The sequence below is a fragment of the Artemia franciscana genome, chromosome 17 (assembly GCF_032884065.1).
Source record: "Artemia franciscana chromosome 17, ASM3288406v1, whole genome shotgun sequence".
Lineage (NCBI taxonomy): Eukaryota > Metazoa > Arthropoda > Branchiopoda > Anostraca > Artemiidae > Artemia > Artemia franciscana.
In genome coordinates this window covers 11,918,581-11,938,946 of record NC_088879.1, presented here as the reverse complement: position 1 = coordinate 11,938,946, position 20,366 = coordinate 11,918,581, and the positions used below count along the sequence as shown (strand labels likewise).

The 20,366-nt window shown below is 34.2% G+C and overlaps 1 protein-coding gene across 2 annotated transcripts in view; it reads right to left on the bottom strand.

Moving 5' to 3' along the window:
* LOC136037856 (dual specificity protein phosphatase CDC14A-like) overlaps positions 1-20,366 on the bottom strand; it is a 51,934-nt gene that overhangs the window by 29,486 nt on the left and 2,082 nt on the right. For both annotated transcript variants that reach the window (XM_065720703.1, XM_065720705.1), the window contains exon 2: positions 3,254-3,350. In XM_065720703.1, the coding sequence (XP_065576775.1) occupies positions 3,254-3,332 (79 nt within the window). In that variant the 5' untranslated portion in view covers positions 3,333-3,350. The remainder of the gene's footprint in view (positions 1-3,253; positions 3,351-20,366) is intronic.

The following is a 20,366-nucleotide window of genomic DNA, read 5'->3' as shown; positions in this document are numbered from 1 at the left end:
CTTGGATCCTGTATAAGTAAATCCTGCATCACCAAAATTTCTAATATCTATTCTATCGAAATTCTATATATAAGTTAAGTTTTCCAAAACAAGCCCAGTTCGAAATGTCTCAGTTCATTACTCGAAATGAAATGTGAACACGGTAGCTGTCTTTCAGGTTAGCGATGTCGTAATTTTCGTATTATTTAAATCTGTTGAAGCTTTAGGGCTTTGAAAAAGGACCCCCTCCCCCTCAGTACGTGGCACCATGGCTATGATTTGGTTATGATCTTGATAGACACCCTGATCATTATATGTCTTCCTCAAATCTACAAAAAGGTGTTAATCCAGTCTATAATTAGAAAACACGAAGCTCCCAATAACTCCAGGTTAATAGAGGCTCTAAACAAGCCTGGGACAGCAAGCTTTCATGTAAGACGTCGACTACTTTGTTCAATACATTGTTTTCAGTATCATGATGGGTACCTATCAGAATGAGCTGACGACTTTTATATATTTATGTTCTCGAATATTATAGAATGATATGGAGGAGTCAGGGGAGGCCAACCCCCCTCCCCCCAAAAAAAAACAACTGCAAAAGCATCCGTTCAATAAAATATTGCAATGCTGATTCGTCAAATAGGGTATAATTTTCTTCAAAGCACCTCGTGATCTTTAGGGCAATCGTGAAAGATATCCCTCCAAAATTTTAAGTTCCTTAGCTCCTAGGATAAGTTCCCAAAATATTTAATAAATCCATTTAAAAACGTCTAAATTCGTGAGTTAAAATATCATTAAGATCAAAATATTTTTTCACTTCATAACGTCGGATGTCACAATTTCTCTACGGTATTATTTAAAACATGGAAAGCACTAGGTCTTTTAACTTCGTAAAGTTGGAAGTCACAATTTTCCTTATGATATTATTTAAAACATAGAAAGCGCTAGGTCTTTTAACTTCATAACGTTGGATATCACAATTTTCCTATAACATTATTTAAAACATAGAAAGCGCTAGGTCTTCCAACTTCATAACGTTGGATATCACAATTTTCCTATAATATTATTTAAAACATAGAAAGCGCTAGGTCTTCCAACTTCATAACGTTGGATATCACAATTTTCCTATAATATTATTTAAAACATAGAAAGCGCTAGGCTTTTCAACTTCAAAGCGCTGGATGTCCCAATTTTTCTATGATTTTCAACAGGATTTGGGTGGAGAGGACTTTCCTCAGTGGAAAACCGCTCACTTGCCACAGTAGTTACACCAGATGTACCCTGTTTTACATCAACTTTTTATTATCCAATTTGCATACAATCGTTTTGCTTTTGTATGTTTTAAGTGTTTTTAAGTAAGGTGAAGTGTTGCAAAGTTTTTTGTTTAGTTTTTTAGGTCATTTTCTTTTTCCTCTTTTCTTTTATTCACATTATACTCCGTTTTCCATGTGTATTATAACGGGTTATAAATAAATTCAATTCAATATAAAATTACATAATGTATCATTGCTAGATATTACTGGAGGAAAAAAACCAAACAGAAACCCAGACCAAATACAACCATAAGCCTTATATATTATATTATTAAATTCAAAATAACTCAATTATGCTCGGGTAAATACTAAAAAAAATTCAGAATAATTTTGGAGCAGATAGAGCCTTCTAAACCCCTTGACAGCCAAATAGATTGATGCTCTACTTGGCAATATGGGGCAAGGGATTCGATCTCACCTGCTGCAGGGTTGGGTGACAGGCTTGCTATCTATCACTAGAAAAAAGAGTCGGCAGCTGAAGCTTAAATTCCATGCCCTATGCGCCACCAATCACTCAGAAGGATCCTTATTCTTTTCAGAGCCTTCTAAACCCTTAGAGAGGTCAGAAGACTATCGTATGAAGGGAGACAGCTCATTTAAAAATAAATAGTGTTTTCAGGTCTTCTTTTCAACGGTTCAACGGGAAATTAATTTCCACAATGGCAAACTCCTGTTTAAATCTAATAGGTTTCAGAAAAATGTTGAGTGTGCGGCGCAGGAGGGCGTTCCCCAATGTTCCTTAAATTCATTATGTTGATCCTCCCGATTTTACATGAGCTCAGCTAACTAATATTTCCAAAACCTGTATTCTATTTTAGTAATGTATTTACTTTCAAAACATGTGAATTTGAAAAGGTGACCTTTTTTCGCAGCATTCTTAATACTACCTATGACAGTTTAGTATATCGTGATGTCCAGTTTAAAATTATATTTCAGCGAAATATACAAACAATAGCACTATTTTGTATTTATTTTTCCAATATCGTTATTTTTCCAAATCGTTATTTTTCCGTTATTTTTCCAATGCGCATGGGCTAGACAAGGAGTCAACCATTCTTGCTTTTCAAAATGAGATACTTCGTGCAAAACAAGAAACCAATATTTAATATGTTCAGCCAGACGCTAGTCAAACTTTTAGAGGGCTGACATAAAACAGAAGTGCTTTTGAATCTTTTTTATTAAACTGAATTTTACTTGAAACCTCTGTGTAGTGAAAATTTTCCAACCAAAGCCTCATATGACAGCATGAGTTATCCTTGGGTTATGAGCTCACCTTGGGCTATCTTAAAGTTGTTACCAACATTTTCTTCAGTTATGATGAGAGACTACAAAATACTAGATCTTGAATTCCAACTTTAAAGATTTTCATTCATTTCAGTGTTTTTCCTCATAATTTTTAAAAGAAATCTTATACTTTAGATTAATATAATCTAAGATTATATTAGATTATATTATATTAATATATTTAGTATTTTATTATATTAATATATTTATTAATATTATATTAATAATTAATTAATTAATAATTAATATTAATTAATAAATAATAATTAATTAATTAATAATTAAAACATTATATTAATATATTTAATATTATATTTATTAATATATATTAATATATTATATTAGTAATATATATATATATATATATATATATATATATATATATATATATATATATATATATATATATATATATATATATATATATATATATATATATATATATATATATATATATTAATATATATATATATTTATTATATACTAATATTATATTAGATTTTTATATATATAGATTAGATTATATTAATATAATATAATATAATTAATATAATCTATAATATACTTTATATTAATATAATTAATATAATATAAGAGCTTTTCATGTGTGCAGCTAAGTGTTTACGAATTCATTCACCACGTGCATTACAGAAAAGTAGAAACAAAGTTAGGAATACCTTTAATCACTTCAACTGCGTGAACTAGAACACCACTGCTCTCAGACAGCTCCATTTTTTCTACCATTTTGATTGTCATTTCAATGAAGCCCCTGCCCTGAAATATAAACTTTTATATAGTAGAGCTATACAGCAGAGGTAGCAAATACAAGTCTTCCACAGGTTCAAGGAGTCAAAATTAGGGTATTTAGGGACTTTTTTGGTGGAAAAGGGGATCTTCTTGACACTAAAAAAGGGGTTGTGCCCAGCTGTTGTTTAATGTAAGATTGACACAATCAACCTTATACTTGATATTCACATTAATCTCTCCAAAATCTGAAACCAAGACGATCAGCAACGACCGCCTGTAGCGTCATCTGGTAAGACATAGGTAATATCAAGATCATCCGACAGATTTGCTTTCCATATGAATCTTCTCAGCTTCCTTTTTTATTCTTATTCTTGATTTTTAAATATGAAGGTACAGAAATCGGAAAAATACGCAAGTAACCACTTTAGTTAATGACCAGAAAATCATCAGTAGACCGGAACATTTCAAAACCACCTGTTTTTTTGTTTGTTTGTTTTTTTTTTTTTTTTTTGCTTTGCTTCCTGTACACTTCAGTAGAGTTTCCAGCAGCTGTTTTTTTTCTGTTTCTCCCACAACGATACTGCAAACTACTGTTGAGTTAAAAGCGAAAACAGGTCTCCTGGATTTCTTTAAGTTGAGTATTTTCGTAGAATTATTTTTTTTTATATTTAATTTTGGTTTAATCCGTTTTAAGAATTTTCGGTCTAACCGTTTAAATCCTCCAGTTTTAAGGATCTAGCAGCAGCCCAGCTAGTAAAAACCTTTATCTAATAGAGGTTTATATAAAGAAGGTCAAGCAACTAATAAATACATATTTTTATTTTTACGTATAGTATTTTTTTTCATTACACTGGATTGGGCCAATTAAGAACCCATCGGGTATACATCTAAAGAATGGTCATTTGACACAACTATCAATTGGAGGACTCAACTGTCTACGCTCCCTCCGTGCATTCTCTCAAATACCAGCTTGACAAGGAGTAGGAGAAGAGGCGATGGAGGTTCCACTAAAAGTCGCCAACTCGAGAGCACTACATGTGCTGAGGAAAGCTGTCAAATTAATGAAGGTGATTTTTGCGCCAGGACGGCAATCTAGAGGGCGAGGGATCAAAATCAGGATAATTTCCTAATTTCCTTTGGTACATAAAGAGTGGCGAGTGATTATAGAAATTTAAACGTAGCAGGACTCCTCGCACCTTTGAATGGATCTGGACGATGGTGGATGAATAAACATTTCCCAACGGACTCTTCTAGCCAAGGCATCTTCTTTAAGAAACTTGTACCTTAACAAATTTTGTTTCATTTTAAGAGTTTGGCTTATCAAAGACGAAGTTCTAGCCCTGCTTATAGTAAAGAACCTTGTACCTTTCATGTACAATTTTTTCCCTGACCACTTTGTACTGAAGGGGTGGTCCGAAACTTACGGGTTTCAGACTGGGGCAGGTAACCTCCTACCGTGCCTTTTTTATACCTATCCCCCTGTAGCCCCCAGCTCCCCCAATGACATCGGATCTAAATTCTGAGATACCCATTTTGTTGAAAATTGTCAAACAAATGGCCCAGAGATACCATGACCCTCGTCCAGTCTCTGGGGCAAGAGTGAGAATTATGCAAATTGCCAACTGGTTACACTTAGGTTTTATCGTGAGAAAACGTGGGGATTCCGAATTGCTCAAACCTATAAAGGCTTAAACCCAAGCTGCTAAAACCCAAGCTAAGAGGAACGCACATTCTACTGAAAAGAAGAAGGGCGTAAGGAAGCCCCGAAAGGACCAAAAAACGCTCTGTCCTCATCAGTTCGAAACTTAAAGCCATAATTTTTTGGGCAACAGAAGCCCAATGTAGAAGAAAATACGGGCACAGGCGACTTAAAAATGGGACCCAAATTATTTTATTTTGTTGGTTTGAAACTTATATTTTTAAGTCCATGGATTAAAGGAACTCAAATACATAAGGAAACCACTGAAAAAATATTAGTTTCTTCAAAACGGGGCTTGACAAACAAACAAAAAAAAGCCGATGATTTTTCTTCTTAACATTGATTCTTATAACTACAAATTCCTGGATCAAAGGGGCCCTACAGTGCAAAAATAACTTCAGGTTTGGGGGACGGGAGTCCCTAAAAACCATAAATTCAATCGATTTGAAACTTCTATAATAATGTCCTCGGGGTATGGGGAACCTTGTTACCCGCAATCGGTTAGAAACTTACAGCCGTAAAGCTCTGAGCTAAGGGGAATCTAATGTGAACGAAATTGGCTTATGAGCAAATAATTTCTTCTAATTGACTTAAAACTTATATTCGTAAGTACTTGAATCAAGTGTGACGCCATGTACAAGGAAAAATAGAAAGAAAAATATTGGTTCCCCTAAAAAATAGCCAAATTTTTTTTCTCTTAAAAAAATTGAAATTTAAAAAAACAAAACTAATTTTGGTCGCTGCCTCCAAAATTTGGCACTAGGAAGTTTTTTGCATAGTTTTATGGATTGGTGAATAGGGGGGAGGACACTTCACCAAAAAAAAGAGAAACAGGTAATGATTCGATTGAAAATGGGGCTCTTAAAAGAGTCCACAGACCTTTTCCCAAACAGACTGAAAATTATAACGGTAAGTCCCTGGCTAGGTTGAAAAAATTGGTTTGAGGGCGTGTGCTTCCTTAAAATTGTGGCAAAAAGGCCGAAAACATTTTTTCAAACAAGCTTGAAACTTTCAAGGATCTTTGCCTTGCTAAGGAGACTCACTGCACATTTTGTTTGGACGGGGTGCGGTGCTAGGGGACCCAGATATGATCCAAAAACCTGTTGTTCTACATCAGTCTGAAATTTGTAGCTGCAAGTCCTATTTCCACAGGAAACCTTCACTATGAAGAAAAAAATCCTGGAACAAATAGGACCCAAAAGAGGGCCAAAGAGCTTATTCTTCTTTCCAAAAGTCTATTTAGAAAACAGAAGAAAGGTATTTCGCAACCAGATCTAAAGTAACTTGTAAACAGTGTCAAGAAAACTTTAATGTAGACAATCACGCATCTAGAACTCGTGCTTATTCTTGAACTCGCCAAAGCACTAGAAATCCTCCAATTCCCCCAAAGAGATCGGATCTAGTCCAGCTATGTCAATCACGTATCTAGAACTTGTGCTTATTCTTCCCATCAATTTTCATCCCGATCTCTCCACTCTAAGCGTTTTCCAAGACTACGAATTTCCAAGATTTCAGTTTCCCCCTCCACCCCTCCTATGTCCTCGGATGCAATCCGAATTGAAAATGGAGCATCTGAGAAATGAGAACTTTCTATATATCAAGTTTCATTAAGATCTGATCACCCATTCGTAAGATCAACATACCTCAATTTTCACGATTTTCCCTCCCTCCGACCCCCCCAGATGGTCGAATCGGGGAAAAGACTGTTATCAAGTCAATTTTTGCAGGTCCCTGACACCAATTTTCATCGTCCTAGCACGTCCAGAAGCACAGAACTAACCAAAGCACTGGAAATCCCCCCACAGCTATCCCGAGGAGAGCAGATCCGGTCCGGTTATGTCAATCACGTATCTAGGACTTGTGCTTATTCTTCTCACCAGGTTGCATCCTGATCTCTCCACTCTAAGCGTTTTCTGAGATTTCTGGTTTCCCTCTCAAACTCCTCCGAATATCCACGGATCCCGTCGGGATTTAAAATAAGAGCTCTGAGACACAAGGTCCTTCTAAATATCAAATTTCATTAAGATCCAATAACCCGTTCGTAAGTTAAAAATACCTCATTTTTGTATTTTTTTTCGAATTAACCGTCCTTCGATTCGTGACGTCCTAAACCAGGCGGAATATTTTTCTGTGTCTCTCTTCTAAACTTGGTATAGAATACCGAGTTTATAGTGAAATGATAACGGCCCTTGGAATATGCTTTAAACGAGCATTGTTTATATGAAAGCTATATATCTCCATTGGTGCAAAAATAAGATAAATTCTGCGGCAGTGTTTCGAATTTGTTAATAATCCAAGCCTCAACTTATTTCTGACCTCCAGTAGTCTTAATTGCTTAAAAAAAAGTATTCCTGTAAATACTTAAGGATGGAGATTTATTTAAAGAAATCAAACATAACTTATAATATAATAAGCCAATTTTGCCCGTACCGGTTTGTGACGCCCAAAAAGATATACAGTTAAAAAAAATATACATAAATATATAAAGATGTACATATATAAAGATATATATTAAATAAAGAATATATAAAATTAATAAAAATAAAAATTAATAATTTTTATTTAATAAAAATTAATAATTTTTATTTAATAAAAATTAATAATCATTAATTAATTAATAATAAATAAAAATTAATAATGAATAAAAATTAATATATAAAGATATATATATATATATTATAAATATATATAAAGAAGTACAGATAAAAAAGATATAAAGATAAATAATAAAGATTATTTCATCACTGAAAGGCTCGAAATTTACAGAGGATGCACACAAGGCCGGGGAGACCTTATTAAAGACAAATATTTTGAAGCTGAAGTTAAAATTTGTTACATTTGCAATTGGCTTGAACTCACAAGGACAAAGGAACCTTAACAAAAACAAAAACTTATTTTAATAAGAAAAGGCTTATTAATCGACAATAAGCAAAACGAAACCTGAAGCATAGCCTGTTTAGATCACCGCACTAGGCCTGAATACATATCAATTTATGAAAGGTGACGACAATCAACCATCGAAACTAAACAAGAAACGATAAAAATCAAATAAAAAACAATTCAGTACCTCCCGTCATCAATTCATCAACAAAAAAAAATCCAACAATTTGATTAATTTAATAAATAAAGAAACCAAAGGACTCATCACCCATAATTTTCATAGGCCCTAAAACAATAGTATTTCATGACGCACAGAAAACTTTGATCGCGTAGTAACTACTCTATTGAAAATAATTTGGTGTATATGTTACCATGAAAGACTAAAATTGGAAAATGTCGATATTCGCCGGTGAATGTCCGAAATTCTTTTTTTCTGCTAGGATTTAGTCAGCCTAGCCCATCAGCTTTGTCAGTTTTATACAAAATTTAATGGTGACAAGTTAGGTTAGGTTAAATTTTAAACAAATATCTGTAAATACTTAAGGATGGAGATTTAAAAATAAATTTTAAACAAATAATTTTAAACAAATAAACAAATTTTCTGCCTGAAACTTCTATTATAAGAAGAGTGAGCCAAACGAACCTTGATGGTGACAACAAATACCGAATAAAAGATTTTATTGTATCGATTCGTAAAGCGAAAAATTCTTTCGTTTTTTCAGATCCACTTAAAAATTTTCGGGCTGGTAAATAGAGCCGATGCAACCTTCATAAACCAATAAAAAAGAAAACTAATCTGGTTATGTTGTTAATCTTGATTGTTTTTCATTTGTGACAGTTTAGACCCTAAAAAGACATTCTCTAAGGTGGATGGAAAAGGGGGTTAAAATCAGAAAGGCAGATTTCGGCATCAGAATGAGAAATTCAGAAAAAAAGATCCTTAATTATCACAAGCCGCATTTGGCGTTTTACTGACAAAATAGAAATTGAATGAAACAGTAAGAAAAACTATTTCTTGTAGTTTTATTGGTTAATTACGGTACTTGTATGATATAGCCCTGACCACTCAAGTTGTTCATCCATTGACGCATTGTGAAACTTTTTTTTATTAGTTTATTTCAGCTTTGCGTGAAACAAGTCAAATAGAAGTGACAGAACAGATGGGAAATTATAATTTGGACTATATATTTGCACATCAGGAGGGGGGGTAAAGTATTTGGACAGTGGGAAGTTAGAAAACGATTCTAACTTCATAATATGCAGAATAATTGTATATGGATGCAGATCCACTACACTTTACCCCACTCCCCTAATGTGCAAATATATAACCCAAATTTGTTTCTAAAGTATTATTTTTTTTATCATACTTAGGTATATTTCATTAGGATTGAGCGTCAGAGACTTAGATGAAGAATATTAGGTCGGGGCTATTTAATAAAAGTACCTAATTTACTTCCCAGGTTATCAGTAAACGCGAATTGGAATCGTTGAGTTATTATCATTCAAGAATATCCAAGATGCCTGATTGCACTTCAACTTATTCAACAAAGCCAAGACATTCGTAGCCAAAATAATAATTACATAGTACATACCGAAATTTTTATGTGCAAAGAAACCCTTTCCTGTCGAAAATTTTACCTTACCATGAAAAAGATCCTTTCTCAGTGAAAGATATCTAACTAATATTGATGAAAGCTTTATTCGTATGTTATTCTGTAGCTATTGCTAACCTTTCATATAGTATTGACAAATATTAAGTAATATAAGGTTGTGATTCAATGTTGCTTCAACAAAATCCATACTAGATTTGAGGAAATTGAACGTGTCATATTATTTGATCTATGTTGCAATTAAGGTAATAACAGTAATAAAAATCCTTGCAGGCCATAACAGCACTTGACGGTGCTTTCATATTTTCTGTACTGTATATATTACGTCATTGTAGCTACAGGTTGTAAGTTGTAGCTAGAATTTTACAGGTGCCAATTACTACAACTCCGAAGATTATATTACTGGCAGAGGTGTCACTATCCAAAATTGGGGGGGGGGGATTTAGTTCATACTGCAATTTTACAGACACTTCTGTTATAGAAATTTTGTACTTGTTAGAGCTGATAATTGCAAAGAATATCTTACTAGCTGAGGACTCACTGCCCAAAACAGGTGGGCGAGAAACCAACGAATTTACTGACCAAGATGGAAATTTTAGCAGAATTTTACAATTCTGCCAAATTCTGCAGCAAGAATTCTGCAGAATATTGCAGAATATTCTTGCTGCAAATATTGCAGCAAGATTTCATGCTGCAATAGCATGCTAATTTCTTTTACAGAACTTGTTACACTTATTAGATGCATTAAATGAAAAGAATATACTGCTAGCTGAGGTGTCACTGCCCAAAACTGGTGGATGAGAAACCAACGAATTTACTGACCAAGATGGAAATTTTAGCAGAGCTTGGCAAACTCGCAGATCCTCATGCTGCAGTAGCATGCTCATTTCTTTTACAGAACTTGTTACACTTATTAGACGCATTAAATGAAAAGAATATACTGCTAGCTGAGGTGTCACTGCCCAAAACTGGTGAATGAGAAGCCAACGAATTTACTGACCAAGATGGAAATTTTAGCAGAGCTTGGCAAACTCGCAGATCCTCATGCTGCAGTAGCATGCTCATTTCTTTTACAGAACTTGTTACACTTATTAGAGGCAGTAAATGAAAAGAATATATTGCTAGCTGAGGTGTCACTGCCCAAAACTGGTGGACAAGAAACCAACAAATTTACTGACCAAGATGGAAATTTTAGCAGAATTTGGAAGAATCGCAAATCATCATGCTGCAAGAGCATGCTCATTTCTTTTACAGAACTTGTTACACTTATTAGAGGCAGTAAATGAAAAGAATATATTGCTAGCTGAGGTGTCACTGCTCAAAACTGGTGGGCAAGAAACCAACAAATTTACTGACCAAGATGGAATTTTCAGCAGAATTTGGAAGAATCGCAAATCCTCATGCTGCAGTAGCATGCTCATTTCTTTTACAGAACTTGTTACACTTATTAGACGCATTAAATGAAAAGAATATACTGCTAGCTGAGGTGTCACTGCCCAAAACTGGTGAATGAGAAGCCAACGAATTTACTGACCAAGATGGAAATTTTAGCAGAGCTTGGCAAACTCGCAGATCCTCATGCTGCAGTAGCATGCTCATTTCTTTTACAGAACTTGTTACACTTATTAGAGGCAGTAAATGAAAAGAATATATTGCTAGCTGAGGTGTCACTGCCCAAAACTGGTGGACAAGAAACCAACAAATTTACTGACCAAGATGGAAATTTTAGCAGAATTTGGAAGAATCGCAAATCATCATGCTGCAAGAGCATGCTCATTTCTTTTACAGAACTTGTTACACTTATTAGAGGCAGTAAATGAAAAGAATATATTGCTAGCTGAGGTGTCACTGCTCAAAACTGGTGGGCAAGAAACCAACAAATTTACTGACCAAGATGGAATTTTCAGCAGAATTTGGAAGAATCGCAAATCCTCATGCTGCAGTAGCATGCTCATTTCTTTTACAGAACTTGTTACACTTATTAGACGTATTAAATGAAAAGAATATATTGCTAGCTGAGGTGTCACTGCCCAAAACTGGTGGATGAGAAGCCAACGAATTTAGTGACCAAGATGGAAATTTTAGCAGAGCTTGGCAAACTCGCAGATCCTCATGCTGCAATAGCATGCTCATTTCTTTTACAAAAATTGTTACACTTATTAGAGGCAGTAAATGAAAAGAATATATTGCTAGCTGAGGTGTCACTGCCCAAAACTGGTGGACAAGAAACCAACAAATTTACTGACCAAGATGGAAATTTTAGCAGAATTTGGAAGAATCGCAAATCCTCAGGCTGCAAGAGCATGCTCATTTCTTTTACAGAACTTGTTACACTTATTAGAGGCAGTAAATGAAAAGAATATATTGCTAGCTGAGGTGTCACTGCCCAAAACTGGTGGGCAAGAAACCAACAAATTTACTGACCAAGATGGAATTTTCAGCAGAATTTGGAAGAATCGCAAATCCTCATGCTGCAGTAGCATGCTCATTTCTTTTACAGAACTTGTTACACTTATTAGACGTATTAAATGAAAAGAATATATTGCTAGCTGAGGTGTCACTGCCCAAAACTGGTGGACAAGAAACCAACAAATTTACTGACCAAGATGGAAATTTTAGCAGAATTTGGAAGAATCGCAAATCCTCATGCTGCAAGAGCATGCTCATTTCTTTTACAGAACTTGTTACACTTATTAGAGGCAGTAAATGAAAAGAATATATTGCTAGCTGAGGTGTCACTGCCCAAAACTGGTGGGCAAGAAACCAACAAATTTACTGACCAAGATGGAATTTTCAGCAGAATTTGGAAGAATCGCAAATCCTCATGCTGCAGTAGCATGCTCATTTCTTTTACAGAACTTGTTACACTTATTAGACGCATTAAATGAAAAGAATATATTGCTAGCTGAGGTGTCACTGCCCAAAACTGGGGGGCAAGAAACCAACAAGTTTACTGACCAAGATGGAAATTTTAGCAGAATTTGGAAGAATCGCAAATCCTCATGCTGCAAGAGCATGCTCATTTCTTTTACAGAACTTGTTACACTTATTAGAGGCAGTAAATGAAAAGAATATACTGCTAGCTGAGGTGTCACTGCCCAAAGCTGGTGGGTGAGAAACCAACGAATTTACTGACCAAGATAGAAATTTTAGCAGAATTTGGCAAACTCGCAGATCCTCATGTTGCAATGCAAAAAGGCTGTGATTGCAGAGAATATACTGCTAGCTGAGGTGTCTCTGCCCAAAACTGGCGGGTCAGAAACCATCGAATTCAAAGACCAAGATAAAAATTTTGGCCGAATCCAGCAGAATCGCAGATCCTCGTTTTGCAATAGCACACTCATTTCTTATACAGAAACTGTTATACTTATTAGAAGCAGTAACTGGAAAAAATATACACCTAGCTGAGGTGGCACTGCCCAAAACTGGTGGGTGAGAACCCAACAAATTTACTGATAAGGATGAAAATTTTGGTAGAGTTTGGCAAACTCGCAAATCCTCAAGCTGCAATCTCACACTCGTTTCTTTGGTGACCAATATCGAAATTTTGGTAAAATTTGACAAAGTTGCAGTTCCTCATGCTCATTTCTTTTATAGAAATTGTTGTACTTATTAGAGGTAGCAACTGCAAATAATATACTGCTAGCAAAGGTGTCACTGCCCAAAACTGGCAGGTGAGGAACCAGTGAATTTAATTGCCAAGATTGGAATTTTGGTAGAAACTGGCAAAATTGCTGCTTCTCCTGCTGCAATCTCAATGGCTAATTTCTTTACAGAAATGTATGTATTTATTAGGGGTTTTGACTGCAAAGAACATATAGCTAGTTGAGGTGTCACTGCCCAAACCTGGGGAGTGAGAAACCAATAAATTTACTGATTACAATCGAAATTTTTTGTACAAATTGGCAATTTTGCATAGCTGCATGGGATACTTCAAATTATCATCCAGCCATACATTTTTAGATCTAACAGCTCTTAATATTATTCATACTGTTCTGACATTCTAAAAGTCCCTGCAATTCCTTGCATGTAGTCTGATTTTAGCCCTCTGTTGGTATCTTCAAGGTTATTCATTTGACTTCCAGCTGTGGCACAGTGTTGTCATTCCTTAGCGACCTTCGCCCATCTGGTGCCTCATTTATTTTTAAGCATTAATTTTAACATATTAATTGTTGCAGACTTGCATTTTTTCCTTTCTTATAATTTGGACATATTTTTCATTGGGACTTTTTGTTTTCTATAATTATGTTGATTCTGTTTTGGTTGATTTTGAGTTGGTTATAAAAGGTGGTGTTGTATGAGTCTTTAGGTAAGTACACTTTTTGTAGGGACTTTGGACTCTTGTATTGCCTGATTTGAGTTGCAGCTCAGTTATATTCATATGAACTCTCTCTCACCCTCTTGTTTTTACACATAAATGTTTTAAACAGCTTGTTTTTAAATATTTATTAGTGTAATGTCCAAATACTTTGCTGTCAAATAGAGCATTCAGACATTTGTTGAAATATAATCAAGTTTTAACCACATGTTAATTTATCAATTAGTTAAGTATTTCAGTCAAGTTAAACGCTAGTTCAGTAGTTTCTTACTATAATAATAATAATAATAATAATTTATTTTTAACCCACATTATAACAAGTTATGGCACTTGTGGAGTAACAAAAAGAAAAAAAAATGAAATACACTACAAGTAAAATACACTACAAATAGAAAAAACATTACGCTACAATGAGATTAACCGAACAGACGGACCAAAGGATGATGAGGCGATAAACGATAAAAAGCTGATTCCGACAACCTTCCATACATGAGGGCCAACTTTGCACTTATATCAGGGACATCAAACTTACGAATTATCTTCCTATTGCTATACCAAGGGGGGAGATAAAGTAAAAATTTACAATATCTGAAATAAAAAATCCGAATCTGATTAACATCTTTTTTCTTTAGAAGAAATCTTATTTCTTCTTAATCCTATCTTAAAGGGCTTTATGGAATTCGTTTAAAAACCTCAATCTGATACACTGAATGATCAAGAACTTGGAAATAATTGTGAGAATGAGAATGTGAGCATTGTGAGAATGAATCTTAGAAATAAATGGAGAGTGCAGCACCTGAAATTAACCACTGAGAGATCACGGTTCTCGCCATATTTCTCGATCATGGGTTCATGGCATCTTTATCTACCATATATTGACCACAGCAAATCTCTCCCAAATACAAAAAAGCAACTTCATTCTATCCTTATAAATAAATTCAAGAATCAGTGATAAAAAAAATCTTAAAGTAAATAGTTGTTTGTTTGATGTTGATAAGGTGGGCTCATTTTTTTTTTTTTCAAAATAAGTTTGCCGGTCATCAGTCACCCTCGCTTGCACACTGTTTTGTTTTGTTTTTCGGATTGATATTTGCCGAGTGTCAGTTGTATTGTGGGTGGGTTCCTGTTTAGTGATGAGTCGTAGATTTATTTATATTTATTTTATGCATTTGTTTTTATTTCTTTTTTTGTCAAATAGGTGTGCTATATTGTTATACCGGGTCTTTGTCAATAGACCTTGTGTCTCCGGCTTTACCCTTTTTTATATTGTGTGTGTTGTACAGAAGTTTAAATAAAAATCTTGAAATCTTGAATCTTCAAACATGGTTTCAACTTTTTACCTCAACTTCTTCCCATCCAATAAAAAATGGAAATACCGTGTGAAAACATGCTATAATTTAGGACAAAAATTCAAACTTGCCTTAGAATCCAGTTCAAATGAAGGAAATCTAAAATAATTATTAAAAAAATAATATTTCAAAACAAGCGATTTACTCAAAACAGTTTTCATAGTTATTGTACAAACTGCTTTCCCTCTATAATAAAAAAAATAAAAAAGAAAAAAAAGTGTAGGGTAGGCACATCCCTAGAGAAGATAAGATTCTAAGCAGAGGGTGTTTTGCTATCTTAGAATCTAGCTGAATGACACTTTTCAGGTATGGGTCCAAAAGGTGTTTGAAATGTCAATGAAATGATTTTAAAGAGGATTAGCCTTTGATGAGCTTTGTTGTATTAAAGTTAAACTTTCAGAAATAATTAAACAGTTCATGGTAACGAACTGCAGTAAGGAGCGACCCGGCTCAATAGTAACTAAAACTCTAAATATGGAATTTTGATACCAATAGCTACATCAAAAGAATTGCATTTTAATGCTGATTTTAAATATATAAGTTTCATCAAGTTTAGTTTTACCCATCAAAAGTTAGGAGCCCGAGAAAATTTGCCTTATTTTAGAAAATAGGGGGAACCCCCCCCCCTAAAAGTCATAAAATCTTAACGAAAATCACACCATCAGATTCAGCGTATCAGAGAACCCTGTTGTAGAAGTTTCAAGCTTCTATCTACAAAAATTTGGAATTTCGTATTTTTTGCCAGAAGGCAGATCATGGATGTGTGTTTATTTTTTATTTATTTTTTTTCCCCAGGGGTGATTGTATCAACCCAGTCGTCCTAGAATGTTGCGAGAGAGCTCATTCTAACGGAAATGAAAAGTTCTAGTGCCTTTTTTAAGTGACCAAAAAAATTGGAGGGCACCTAGGCCCCCTCCCATGCTAATTATTTTCCCAAAATCAACGGATCAAAATTCTGATATAGCCATTTTATTCAGCGTAGTCGAAAAACTTTATAACTATGTCTTTGGGGACGACTAACTCCCCCACAGTCCCCGTGGGAGGGCCTACAAGTTAAAAATTTGACCAGCGCTTACATATAGTAATGGTTATTGGGAAGTGTACAGACGTTTTCAGGGGGATTTTTTGGTTGGGGGGAGGGGTTGACAAGAGAGGGATATGTTGGGGAACTTTCCATCGAGGAATTTGTCATGGGAGAAGAAAATTTCCATGAAGGGAGCACATGATTTTCTAGCATTATTTAAAAAAAAAACAATGAAAAAATAAATATGAAGTTTTTTCAACTGGATGTAAGGAGCAGCATTAAAACTTAAAACAAACAGAAATTATTACGCATATGAGGGGCTCATCTCCTCCTAATACCTCGCTCTTTATGCTAAATTATTAGTAATTTCATTATTATTATTAGTAATTTCAACTATTTATTCTATGGCTTTTGTGATCCGGGGGTCATTCTTAATGAATTGGGACAAAATTTAATCTTTAGTGTAAAGACCGAGGTACTGACGAGGGGGTGAACTCCTCATATATGTAATAAAAACATGAGATTACAAAAGTTTGTTACGTAATCTAATTTATAAGTTACGTTTATCTTTCAATCATAAAAATATTCGTAAAAAATTTAAAGTTTAGTTCCCTTTTTAAGTAACCAAAAAATCGCAGGGCAACTAGGCTTCCTCCCCCGTTCCTTTTTTTCTCAAAATCATTTGATCAAAACTATGAGAAAGCCATTTAGCAAAAAAAAAAAAACTTTCAAATTTCGTGTTGATTATTCCTCTGTGGAGAGCCAAAATCAAAACATGCATTGATTCAAAAACGTTCAGAAATTAAATAAAAAAACAAGTTTTTTTAGCTGAAAGTAAGGAGCGACATTAAAACTTAAAACGAACAGAAATTACTTCGTATATAAAAGGGGCTGCTTCCTCATCAACGCGCTGCTCTTTACGCTAAAGTTTTTTTTACTGTTTTAAAAATCAGAGTTGAGAGAAAGAGTCAAATTTTAGCGTAAAGAGGGGGCCGTTAATGAGGAAGCAGCCCCTTTCATATACGAAGTAATTTCTGTTCGTTTTAAGTTTTAATGTCCCTCCTTACTTTCAGCTAAAAAAACTTGTTTTTTTTATTTAATTCTAAAACAAAAATGAGGCCAAATAAAAGCATTTTTGAACCTTTTGGCTCTGCTAAGTTCTAATTTAACGAGTCTTAAAGAATTTGGAAAAACATATCTTAAATTTCAGAAACAATTAAAACTTGGCTTAGAATTCTAATCAAATCACTTTAATTGCATTTACAGATATGGAGGGAAAGTAAAGCAGACTCATACATTACAGAAATTTTTTTTTCCAAAGTTAAGATACATATAGACCTATCTTCAATCTAATGGGAGTAGGGCATGGGTAACTTGTAAAAGTAGAAATTTTTCCTCAATTGTATCTTTCTCAGAAATTTAGACTAGATATTCAATATTACAGTAATTTTGCCAGTTACACTAATTATGATAATTTTGCATTATTATTAAACTACAAATATGCCAAGAAATACTAAACACAAGGTAGCATCGGTGTTTCATTATTGACAAAATAAACACAATAGGACCTTGAAATAGAACCTCCCAGCAAATAATTTAGGCTCTGAATTCATCCCTGAAAGTATGATTATTGTAAAGTATGATTATTGTAACTCAACCACTTTCCATTATTAAGAAAAGCTCATCACTGCCCAAGGGGATATTCTCAAGCCCTATTTATCAGACTTTAGCCCTAGCCCTGTTTGTAAGGCTTTAAAGTATCTATGATTTCAGATCCTGTTTTATTTGCTATTGCATTAACAAAAAAAAATGCAGATGTGTTTATTGCAATGAGGTTGAGGCTAGTCATTTTAAACCATTAATGGTTTTATTATAGCTCTGGTTTCATAATTTTAATTATTGGATAGTCTCAAACCTGGTTGTATGAGCTAAAAAGTGACAATCAAGCCCATTTTAATAATGATGAGAGTCGTTTTTCAAATATTGCTTTAGCTTTAAAAATAAGGATATATTGTTCATAATAAGATTAAGGCAAGTCCTAGACTAACCTAGGATTATAAAAGGTCAGCACTCTTTAGATTGAAAAGGGGTGAAGGTAGGTGCTTCAAAATATATAGAAAATATTTAAATGCTGACTACTTCTGAAGGAAACACGCTGTACAAATAAAACAGTGCCTTTAGTTTCCATTGTTGATACTATTTAAAAATATTATGATCACTTTTCTGAAAATGCACTGCAACCCTCATGGTCCTAGATTATGCAGCATGTTTTTTTGTTTTTTTTAAATTAGACAATCATGTTTCCTTTCACTTTTATGAATTTTTTAAAACGGCAGAATTATATTTTGGTAAAAAGTATTGTAATCAATCACAGATAAAAGTTGAGTTGAGACTGCAGAAACCTACTTATACAAAGAGCCTATGGTGCATCACTATATCCAATTAATGTAGAAATATTTTAGCCCCCCTATCTTGCTGGACAACGCAAATTTGAAATAATTGATTTTGTTTATGTAACTATTTTCTGTTAAATCTGTCATAGGCAGCACAATAGCATTGCCTAAGTAAAGAGCAATGTGGGCACAATGTATTGTTGTTTTTTTTTTAGACCGGGGCACTTTTTATTGAAGGAGTTGTCATAGAAATTTCGAAAAGGGCTCATTCGATTGGAAATTGAAAGGGCTACTGCCCTTTTTAATAGTTGAAAGTGATTGGAGGGCAACTAACCCCCTTCCCATGACCACTATTTCTCCAAACACATTCAATCAAAATTTTGAGATAGACATTTTGTTCAACCTAGTTGAAATATTTGGAAATTATGTCTTTGAGGATGACAACCCAACAACCCTCAGGGCAAGGGTTGTAAGTAATGCCCAAGGGGCATTTAAGGTTTATAAAGAAAGGGTGATTGTATAAAGTTTTTAGGGGGCTCATTGGATTTGAAATCAGATGTTCAAACACCTTTTTTAAGATTCAGAGTGATCAGAGGGCAGATACCCCCCCCCAGACCTTGTATTTTCCTGAAATGTATCTGACAGAAATTCTAAGATGGCCATTTGTTGCCATAGAAACTTCTAAAAGGGCTTATTTGATTGAAAATTGAAGTGGCTAGTTTCCCTTTTAATAGTCAAAAGTGATTAGAGGGCAACTAACCCCCCTCTTACACCCACCATTTCCCCAAACAATCCAACCAAAATTTCAAGGTAGCATATTTGTTCAGCATTTGTTCAGCACCAAATATTGTTCAGCATAGTTAAAAGATCTGGAAATTATGTCTTTGAGGATAATGACCCCCCACAGCCCTCAGGGCAAGGGCTGTAAGTTATACCCTGGGGGCATATAAGGTATATATAGAAAAAATGATTACATAAACTTTGGACGGGGATCATTCAATTGTTAGTCAAAAGTTTTAGTGCCCTTTTTAAAAATCAGAGTGATTGGAGGGTAAATACCCCCCAAGCCCCACATTTTCCCAAAATGCATCTGATAGAAATTTTGAGATGGCCATTTGTTGTCTTAGAAACTTCAAAAAGCACTAATTCAATTGGAAATTGAAAGGGCTAGTGTCATTTTATATAGTCAAAAGTGATTGGAGAGAAACTAGCCCCCCTCTCATGCCCACCATTTGCCCAAACCCATCTAATCCAAATTTTTAGATGTCCATTTTGTTCACCATGATTATAATAAATAGCTGAGTAAAACTCAAAACAATCAAAAATTAATATAGAGTAGGGCTGATAACTCTAATGACTTCTCAAGACCAGAATACAATTTGCACTTTACTGAAAACAAAATACACTTGAAATGTTTTCACCCTTCTTATTTTCAGAAATGAAAAATTATCAAGATCTTAACAAAGAAATGCTAGTACATGTCAATTTAACTGACAATTCATGGTCATTTGTTTGTTTGTTTTTTTCAGTAAAGCCCAAATTGTGGTCTGGTCTGGCCTAGGGGTTATCAGCCCTACTCATGATAATATTTGCTTGTTTTGAGTTTTACTTGTCTATTTATCATAATTACTGTTCATTAATATATTGATAGTGTTTTGTGGTAGTTTTACTCTTGGAAGATTATTTGACTTTATTTTTGCTCATTCTTTGCTTAATAGAGCTCTTTGCTTTTTATTTAAAAACTTGAATTATGGAAAAAAAATTTTAATC